Source organism: Pistacia vera, unplaced genomic scaffold (assembly GCF_008641045.1).
Source record: "Pistacia vera cultivar Batoury unplaced genomic scaffold, PisVer_v2 Contig75, whole genome shotgun sequence".
NCBI classification, from domain to species: Eukaryota; Viridiplantae; Streptophyta; class Magnoliopsida; order Sapindales; family Anacardiaceae; genus Pistacia; species Pistacia vera.
The window spans coordinates 147278-157983 of NW_022196612.1; the positions used below are offsets into that span (position 1 = coordinate 147278).

Below are 10706 nucleotides of genomic sequence, written 5' to 3' on the forward strand. Positions count from 1 at the left end.
ACACAATGTTAAAATTTAAATGTCACACAAATTTCATAGCTCTAGAATTTGAATACAATCTTAGACACAATGTGCCAAAATCAAGGCGTTTAATTTTTCAAATGCTGAGACTGGGAGTGAAAATCAAATATGTGTATAACTCTACCATATTCTACATAATTATTAGTGTAACTTACTAACTCTTTTGGCATATTCTACTAAATTTCTTACTATAAATCAATTGTATGCAGGTTTAGCCCTAATTAATTAATTTTTCATAGAATTAATATAATTATATTCAATTTTAACGTAATTTACTAGATAAATTGATTAATTATTCAATTGTATAGAGGTTTAAGCTTAGTTAGCCCTATTAATTAATTAATTTTTCATAAAATTAATATAACTATATTCAATCTTAACATAAATTACTAGGTAAATTGATTAATTATTTAATTGAATGGAGGCTTAGCTGCTTAGGCTCAGTCAACCCTGTTAATTAATTAATTTTTCATAAAATAAATATATTTATATTTAATTGTAACATAATTTATTAGGTAAATTGATTAATTATTCAATTGTATGGAGGCTTAGGCTTAGTTAGCCTTGTTAACTAATTAATTTTTCATAAAATTAATATAATTATGTTCAATCTTAACATAATTTATTTGGTAAATTGATTAATTATTCAATTATATGCATGCTTAGGCTTAGTTAGCCTTGTCAATTAATTAATTTTTCATAGAATTAATATAACTATATTCAATCTTAACTAATAAAATTGATTAATTAATTCATAAAGCATTATCGCCACTACAACTAATAAAATTAGTCCCTTTGTGAAAGGGACAAATCTCATTATCCAAGTTCCCAACATTGATTTAACATCATAATTAATGATCAATTAATTAATTAAAATGATAATTGAATTTGTGTAATTTGTAAGTCGTTAACTTTAAGCAATTATGTATATTCTTATATTGGTTTTGTAATAATCTAATCAAATTTGTTTTTGGAACATGTATTATTATTTTGTGAAATTCACAAAATAATAATACATATAACTAATTATTAGACTCTCTCATTTAAATTATTTTTTTTATAAATTTAACACAAATATTAAAAAGTATTATAAAAATAAATATCATAAATTTAGATACATTACTTAAAACCATGATTTAAACTCTAACTTTATATACGATCTCGAGAAGTGGAAAAAAAAAAATTCTTAATAAAAGAACAATATGTCGGGTGGGGTCGGGGAATTTTTAGGGGGCCATCCCTAGTATTTTTGGGGATTCCCCGCCCTATTCGAGCCGGGTCAGGCCGAATCCCCGTGGGGCTGGGGCCAATGCCCATCCCTAAGTGAAATGCGAAAAGAATGTATTACAAAAAGAATCCAGTATCTATAAGATAAAGAAAGAGGTTTACTAGCTTTTATTATCTAAATGACAATCTCAACAACCTTTCGCCCATTGGGCGTGTTTGACCTCCTTTAGATTCTTACACAAAACAATATTTTATCCATATCAATTTCCATGAAAGGCTAATTAAGAGTTATGGCAAAGAATTAATCAACTCATCTCATTGGGTTAAGTTTTATGTTATTGATAAATCAAATCAACTAAATCCTTAATAATACAAACTAATTTATAAAAGTTTTAGTCTTTAGTATGAATATTAAGTACATTGTAAATGGTTGAATAAATTTGATAGATATTCAAAGGCAAACACCTATATATTTGTAATTTCCAAACTGAATGATCTGAAAATGAAGCCTCACCTCATCTGTCACTTTCATTCTCCCAACATTTATAAATATATACTACCTATCAAATTCTTTTACTTCCTTCTCTATTGTCAATCTTATCCATTTATCAATACTAGGATGTGAACATTTTAAAGTATAAAGCAACAGGGATAGCCTAAATTTATGCATAGATATATTATGCTCGCAAAACCTCAACAGTGCAGCATAAAAAATATCCATGAATTGATGAATATATTTAGATTATTGATCCTATGAATTCATGAATGTTGGATTTTTTAATTTCAAACAATCTCTATGGTTGCTGATATTCAAGAGATTCTTTGCTGATCTACTCACTAATTCATAACAGTTACTTTAAAAACATTTAGATAATTATATATTATTTACTGAATAATCTTTGTTTGGCATGATAAACTTTGTGACGCATCTACAAGAAGATAAGCTAATTAGTTTGTCCTAGTACAAATACAAATGCAAATTAAAATAGACTTTTATTATATAATAAATTATGTACATGAATGGTCTACGCATTTGGTCATCACCCTGCAAAACGTTTTCCAATTAAAAAGATAACATGTACACAACTTATCATTTGAATTGATGAGCATTCAGCCTTTACCAAAAATGTAAAAACATCTATGTCATAGGCAAATACACATACCTTGCAATCGGTTAACCTACCACTTCTCAGTTCTCTTCAGCAACCAAATCACGCCTTCTATGCTTAACTCAACTGGAATTGAGAGATCATAGATGGAGAGACGAGTGTGAGAGTGAGATTGAGAGATTGTGGTGGCCGGTGGTGGTGGGTGTTGATTTGAGAGATCAGAGATGGAGAGACGAGAGAGTGAGATTGAGAGATTGTGGTGGTCGGTGGAGGTGGAGGTGGGTGTTGAGTTGAGAGATCAGAGATGGAAAGATGAGAGAGTGAGATTGAGAGATTGTGGTGGCCGGTGGTGGTGGGTGTTGATTTGAGAGATCAGAGATGGAGAGACGAGAGAGTGAGATTGAGAGATTGTGGTGGTCGATGGGTGTTGAGTTGAGAGATCAAACATGGAGAGACGACTCAGACGAGAGGGTGAGATTGAGAATTGAGAGGTTTTAGTTTTAGGTTTAAGTTTGGGGGATTTGTGAAACGGTGTCGGTTTGATGAAGTTTGGATCAAATACGAATATCCAATTGTTTGGAACAGCTGATCCGTATCTGATCCGAATAATCAGATTTCTCTATTTTTACTATCCGAATCCGATCTAGATTTTCAAATATCCGGTTTTTTTATATCGGATCAGATTTCTGATAATTTTACATGCCCCCAGTACCATTACCCTGACGCCTTACAACCAACTTTTGTCACATGGTGTTTGTGTTGGAATTGGAAGCAATAAGCTAAACAATATTTCTAAAGAAAACTATGAACTCACATATTTTATTCACCACTTGTAACTCCTTTTATACAAGAAAATAACTTCTACTCCTACTCTAATATAGAACGAAAACAAAATTTACTCTCCTAATCAAAGTCAAACAAATCTCCTACCGAATAGGAATTATTCTAAAACAATACTACTTAAAACGAGAAAGTAAATAAAACTCAACAACTCGAATTCAGGATGCACATTGCAGCAACCAATTCCTTCACCGTAGTAGTCGCTCTCTCATCCACGTTCAGCGCTTGCTGCAGTAGTAATTCCTCTCGTCGCGGCGATCGTCTTCCACTCTAACATATGCTGTGACTATCTTTCTATTGCCGTAGCAACCTAATGGCCAATTTTCCTCAATGCTCTATAGTAGCTTTCTTCAACCATGGACAACTGAACATTCTCCAAGACAGGCTCACCATTCAACACTCCTCCTTAAACCTTTTTGGTGCCCATTCCAAGCAAGTTCTTCAACATTTCAAACCTTGATTTCGAAAAAAAATTTGTGAAAACATCCACCACTTAATTCAGAGCTACAATACTCCATTTTGATTTCCTTCGATTTCTCCACTTCTCGAACAGTATGGTACTTAATGTTGATATGTTTGGTTCTTCCATGTTGGATCGAATTTTCTACAAGAGAAATGGCGGATTTATTTCACATGCAATCACGATTGCATCCATTTGTTCCTCTCCCAAGTCTTTCATCAACTTCATATCCAAATTGCTTGATTGGTGTTTAATACTGCAACAACGTATTCGTCTTCTGCCAAGCTTTGAGCCACAATTTCTTGTTTCCTTGAACTCCAACAAAACACTCCCAAGCCAAGAGTAAAACAATACCCTATCGTGCTTTTCATGTCATCAACACTTTCAACCCAATCACTATCAATAAACCCCTTCAGCTTCCTCCTCAATTCTTTTAAACCATACTCCATGGTCCTTGGTTCCCTTTAAGTACCTTAGAACTATCTTCCCAACTGTGAAGTGTTCTTCGCTTGGTCCCTGCATAAATCTAGATAAAAGATTAGTAGAAAATACTATATCCGACCTTATTGTTGTCAAGTACATCAAGCTCCTAACCAAGTTCCTATAACTTCTACCACCAACCTTCTTTTTTCCATCATCCTTCATAAGCTTTAAATTCAACACAAGGGGAGTCATAGTAGGTTTGTATTTTCCATCTTGAATTTCTCAAGAATTCCTTGAGTGTACTTCTTTTGGCATATAAATATACCATCTTCAAGTTGGTTTACCTCTAGGCCTAGAAAATAATTCATTCTTCCCAAATCACTCATTTTGAATCCCTCCATCAAGCTTTGTCTGGAGTCTTCAATTTTATTTGTTTTGCTGCCCATTATCAACAAATCATCCACATAAAGAGAAACAATTATGTTTCCCCCACCATTACCTTTCACATACAATGTTGCATCATTTAGACTCCTCCTAAACCCTTGATCTCCAAACCACAAATCAATTCGACTATACCACACTCTTGGCACTTGTTTTAACCCATAAAGGGTCTCTCACAACTTGTACACCTTCTCTTCATTCCTATGGACAACAAACCTTTCAGGTTGTTCTACATAAATCTACTCCTCAAGCTAGCCATTTAAGAATGCCAACTTGACATCAAGATGAAGTATCTCCCACTTCCTTTGAGCATATAAGGCAATTAAAAGCCTCATGGTGTCTAATCTAGTTACCAGTGCAAACATATCAAAATAGTCTATTCCAGCTATTTGTGAATAGCCCTTCACAACTAATCTAACATTCAACTTTTGAATCGTCCCATCCAGATTTAGCTTAGTTTTATAAACCAATTTCACACTAATTACTTTTTTTCCTTTCAGTGCATCAACAAGCTCCCACGTCTTATTTTTTTCAATAATGGCAATTTCAACTTCTATTGCCTCTCTCCATCCTTTGATCAAGCGTGATTCATCAAACGAGGTTAGTTCTAACATGGCACTACTACATCTTTGATGGATATCCTCAAGAGACCTAGTACCTCTAATACCCACATCATCCACCTCTTTATTTTCTTCATTGTTATCTTCCAAGGACTCTTCAATTTGAACCTCTTTTTGTATCTCCTAACTCTATGAAGCTTTTTCGTCAAACACTACATATTTACTCACTGAGATTTTCTTCAAAGTTAGGTTATACACCCTATATCCTTTCGCTTGGCTGCTATATCCTACGAACACCACTTTTTCCACCTTCTTATCAAGCTTACTCCACTCCAACCTTCACTAGGCATTTTCTCACTCATAGCTTTTATCGGCAATCTATTCAACAAATAAATTGTAGTATTCGTAGCTTCAGCCCAAAATTCTTTAGGCATATTTTTCTTAGCTAAACATGCATCGAGCCATCTTCATGACAGTTCTATTTTTCCTTTTAGCTACTCCATTTTGCTGTAGGGAATAGCTCATGGTGTATTGACATTGAACTCCATAATCTACACAAAAAGAGTCAAATTCGGTAAAGGAAAACTCCTTGCCATTATCAGTCCTTAGACATTTTAAAGAAGTTTCACTTTGAGTTTCCACCATTGCTTTGAAACTCATAAACACACCAAGCACATCAGATTTTAACTTCAAAAAATATATCCACGTCATCCTCGTTGCATCATCAATGAACAATAAAAAATATCTACTTCCATTTAGGGACAACATCTTTAGTGGTCCACATAAATTCGAATGAACCAATTCAAATTTCTCTTTGGCTCTCTAAGTTGTTGAACTAGGAAATGGTGCCCTATGTTTTTTCCCTAGTTGACAACTCTCACACACGTCATTACTAACACCTATAGTAGGAACATCATTCACCATATTTTTATCTACAGTGAATTTAATTGAATTGAGGTTGAAATGCCCTAACTGTTTATGCCATAACAACGACTCATTCTTCTCCTTACTACTAAAGGCATTGATGTCCATAGAGTTCCATTCACTATAAAATTTCTATCTTTCATGGACACAATCATAAACTCTACTCCACTAGGGTCCTTTATCTTACATTCACTATCAACAAATTCAAGCTTAAATCCCTTTTGCATTAATTGACCAACACTTAATAAATTTTGATTTAAATCAGGTAATAAAAGAATATCAGTGATAGATTTAATTCCTTTTGTTGTTGGTACAGTTATGGTGTCATTTCCCTTGATTTGAACTCTATCTCCATTACCTAGTCTCACTATCCATTTCATATCTTCCAAATGCGTGAATATTTCTTCCTTGCCAGTCATATGTTGAGTACATCCACCATCGATAAACCAAGAGTTATTTTGTTCTTTAGCATCCACCATCAATGCAGTAAACAACAACTCTTCTTTATCTTCTTCTTCCGCAATGTTAACTTGTTGTTGTCCTGGTTGATTAGATTGTGCTTGCTGTTGATTCTTCTTTTGATCACACTTTCTCTTAAAGTGACCCGGTTTATTATAAAACCAACATGTTTTTGATGAGGAGGTTTTCTTCTTTCTTCAACAATCAACTTATGTATGATTGCTCTATTGCAATAATTACAAAAGACTTGACCTTTCTTCTTACCATTTTCCTTGCCCTTACTAGACTTTCCTCTGTTTCTCTGGAAATTGGACTTGATCATAGCTTTGTTTGCAAAACATCCTCTAACCCGTTCTCACTTCTCATCTTCCTTCTTTGTTCTTGTGCTTCAAGAACACTCATCAAATCGACCAATGACATTGACCTAATATCCCTTGAATCTTCAAGAGACAAAATCTTGGACTTGAACTTTCTTGGAAAACTTATTAAAACTTTTTTTACAACCCTCTCCTCTGGAAGGTTTTCACCCAAGATTCTAATTTCATTCACAAGCGTCATTAGCCTATGAGAATATTGCGATACACTCTCTCTTTCAGTCATCCTCATATTTTCAAGTTGTCGCTTCAATGTAATGATCTTCATGTTCTTTGTTTTCTCAAAACCTTGATACTCTGTTTGTAACTTCTCCTAAATCTCTTTGACGGTAATGCAGGCAATGATCTTCACAAAATTCGCATCGGTCACAACTGATTGCAAATATGATAGAGTCATTGCTCTCTTCATATCTGTTGCCTTTTGTAATTCCATTTGAGCGATCATTGGATCCTCTAGTAATTCTAGAAAGTCCCCTCCCATTGTAGTAACTTCCCACAAATCGGCAGCTTGTAGAAACCTTTTCATTTTCACTTTCCAAATATGGTAGAGATCTCTTGTAAACACAGGAATCGAAATTTATTCTCCTAATCAAACTCAAACAAATCTCCTATTGAATATGAATTATTCTAAAACAAGACTATGTAAAATAGGAAAGTAAATAAAACTCAACAACTCGGATTCAGGATGCATGCCATGGCAACCAATTCCTTTGCTGCAACAATCGCTCTCTCGTCCACGTTTATCACTTCTTCTTAGCGCTCATTGCGGGAGTAATTCTTGTCATCACAGCGATCGTCCTCCACTCCAGCGCACGCTACGGCGATCTTTTTTGTCGCCACAACAACCTGATGGCTAGCTTTCTTCAACGTTCTGTGGCAGCTTTCTTCAACTACGGACAACTTAACATTCTCCAAAATAGGTTCACCATTCAACAATTTGTGACTCACTAGACACTCCATTATTCAACGGTGTCCATTACCCTGACAAAGTGGGCATCGAGATATTGATTAATACATCGACGCTTCCTTGGCGTATTGTAAGTGCACTGACCCCATCCCAAACCCTGCATTAGGATGTGGTGTTGGGGCAAACTAATTTTATTCTAAGTGCTCCAACCCCTAGATCCCTATGTCAGGACCTGTCATAATTAGGGCAAACTAATTTTCCGATACATAGAGTCAAATTTGCCAATGTTGGCACTCAGACACTTAAGCCAGGAATCAAATCGCTATATTATCAGATTAAATTTAAGAGTGTATGTCATGATATTTATGGGTTTATCTTTGATATGGTTTCCTCGATAGAAGAGGCTTTTAGATCGGCCAAGAAGTCTTGGGATAAGACATGGTAAGAGCTATTATTTAGATTAGGATATGATTTAGGGATATAATTATCTCATTATTGTATTAATATCCTCTTTTCATTTATATCAAGATACTAATTTTAATTTACATAAGATTTCTCTAAGTTTAGGAAAGAATATATTGTCAAAAGATGGATAGCAGAACATTAATTCCTTGTGGTTTTACCAAATTACCTTCCTAAATTTGGATACTACAAATAATATTTTTTGCATATCTATAAAATAATCCAAGAACCTAACTAAAATAAAGTTTTATTGATCATCTCCAACAGATTCCTGCTTTAAAGGAAAGGATTAATTAAATATACTTTTAAGAATATTACAATCTAAAGCTTCTCCATACAAAATATAATGGAGAGTTCTTAAGATTGAAATATATAATACAAATTAACATCAAATCAAATTAATTAATTAAGAGACTTCGGTGGACATGCAAGTTTAGCCAAGACACCAACTGCCTGTGAGTTTACGTAAGTGCATGGCTCAGTGTTTGATGAATCCCAACGTTTATCAGTGAACTTATCATATCGGTTTGGTCCTCCTAGAATGGCTCCTGTTAGCTCATTAGGGTTTGACTCATCTTTATTGAACCAAGTTGTAAAGCTCATTGAACAACTCACGGCCGAGTTTACTACTGTTTTTGGAACTGAAGCTCCCCTGTGATGTGCCTGTGTTGGTGGGTTCTTGCCAAATCCAACCATGTATGATCTTCCTTCCGGGTTTTTCCCTAGAATGTAATCCATCTGCAATTTTGACATAATTTATCCGGTTATTGTTTGTTTATAAAGCTATTATAAGAGTTGTTTTGTGCTTTGATTTTAGTATATATATACCTGTTGCTTAGCAAAAGTCATGACGTGGTTTGAGTCGAATTGTTTATCGCCGCAATTCACCTTTTGGTTATGTCTGGCAAGTGTATCACTGTATATGCTAAACAGTAGTGCTGCACCTGTAACATATTGAGTGTTGGCTCCATCTCTCAAGTGAATCATGCCACCTTAAATCAAAAGAACATTTTTAATAATTAATGCCAATTAAGTGAATTCATCTGGTACAGAGAAGATCTTTAGTGTACGACATACCTGGACTGATGAAAGTTTGGTGATAAGGGCTATTAGGAAGATTTGAACAAATAAAACTGTCAGCTTGATTCTTGTAGGTTGCCAATGTCTTGTCTCCTTGAAAGAAGAACTGCATTTTCAGGGAAAGAAATCAATGGAATTCTCAAAAAAGTTTCACTAATGCAGTTATATTACCAATCTCAAACATTGTTTTAAGATAACAGACCTCAGAGAGCAAAATTTGGGCTCCAGAATATTTAAGATCCCAGCTAAACTCGGCTACACTAGCGCTGATGGCGTCTTCTCTAATGTATTGAATATACTTAGAATTCTTGGTGGCAAAGTACAACCATGTTGAAGCCCACAACAACTCATCCTGCAAACATTATCATCGGCCAAAACATCTTAAGATAATTTTGACTTTGTTTTCCATTATTAAATAAAAATTTTTAAGAAATTAGAGACATTTTATATCGAACTGCACGGAGTGAGTATGTACATTATAGCCAGAATAAGAGCAATAGAAGGGGCATTCTCCATCGTAAGTTCCTTTATGTGTATTAGCAAATTGAAACAGCTGCCAAGAAAGAAAAAAATATTACATAATGCAAATTGAAACATGGGGGAGAAACTATGTGAGACAAAAACTATGATGATATAATACCAGCTTGGCTATGTTGAGGAGTTGATGGGAATAGCGACGGTCAATAGTCCTAAAGACAACGGAAGAAGCAGCCAGTGCAGCAGCAGTTTCAGCTGCAATCTCTGTTCCGGGGTTTTGTGGATCAATCTTTAACACCGTNTTTGGACTTTCCTCATCAACATAGGTCATAACATAACCATACATAATATAACATAGAACATATATGACTTATGCAATATTCATAAACATGGCATGCCTATTTCTTTTGTCTTTGTACTTGAAGTTTTCATTAGTCTTTATTATATGATAGGATTCATTTGAACCATTACCTTGTTCTTGGTAGTCACATCAAAGAACTAATGGTTTCCACAAAGATTCCATTCCTCTAATCTTGTTTTACACCTCAAGAGACTCATGGAATTCATTCCTTAACATTTCATAAATTTTTTCATAAGTCAACTAAATAAGCTATATGCATTACCATTATGAATGCAAACATATGGGATAACATCTCCCACATTCAATCATACTATTCATTCATTTAACATGTACCCTTGGCCAATTGCACAATTCATCAATCAATTTAGCAAAACTCCTTGACATGAATATTTTCCTATTAAATTCATTCGATTTCTCATAAAACACAAGGAATTTCAACAGTAAGATTATTCAGTGGTTTATTAGAAATTATTAAAAAGATGGGAATTTTTATTAAGGAGGTGGATGCCATATAGTTTGTCACTTTTCAAGCAATTTTTTCCTCATCTTCCAATTCGAATTGATTTTTGGCTAAAACATAA

At 34.2% G+C, this 10706-nt stretch overlaps 1 protein-coding gene across 1 annotated transcript; it reads right to left on the bottom strand.

Moving 5' to 3' along the window:
• Positions 1–8609: 8609 nt before the first annotated feature.
• On the bottom strand, positions 8610–10110 carry LOC116115677 (endoglucanase 16-like). The gene is made up of 6 exons (XM_031401806.1): positions 9928–10110; positions 9763–9840; positions 9490–9639; positions 9285–9393; positions 9036–9199; positions 8610–8945 (listed from the first exon to the last, which is right to left on the bottom strand). The coding sequence occupies exons 1-6, from the start codon at positions 10108–10110 to the stop codon at positions 8610–8612; spliced, it is 1020 nt and encodes a 339-aa protein (XP_031257666.1).
• Positions 10111–10706: the final 596 nt, after the last annotated feature.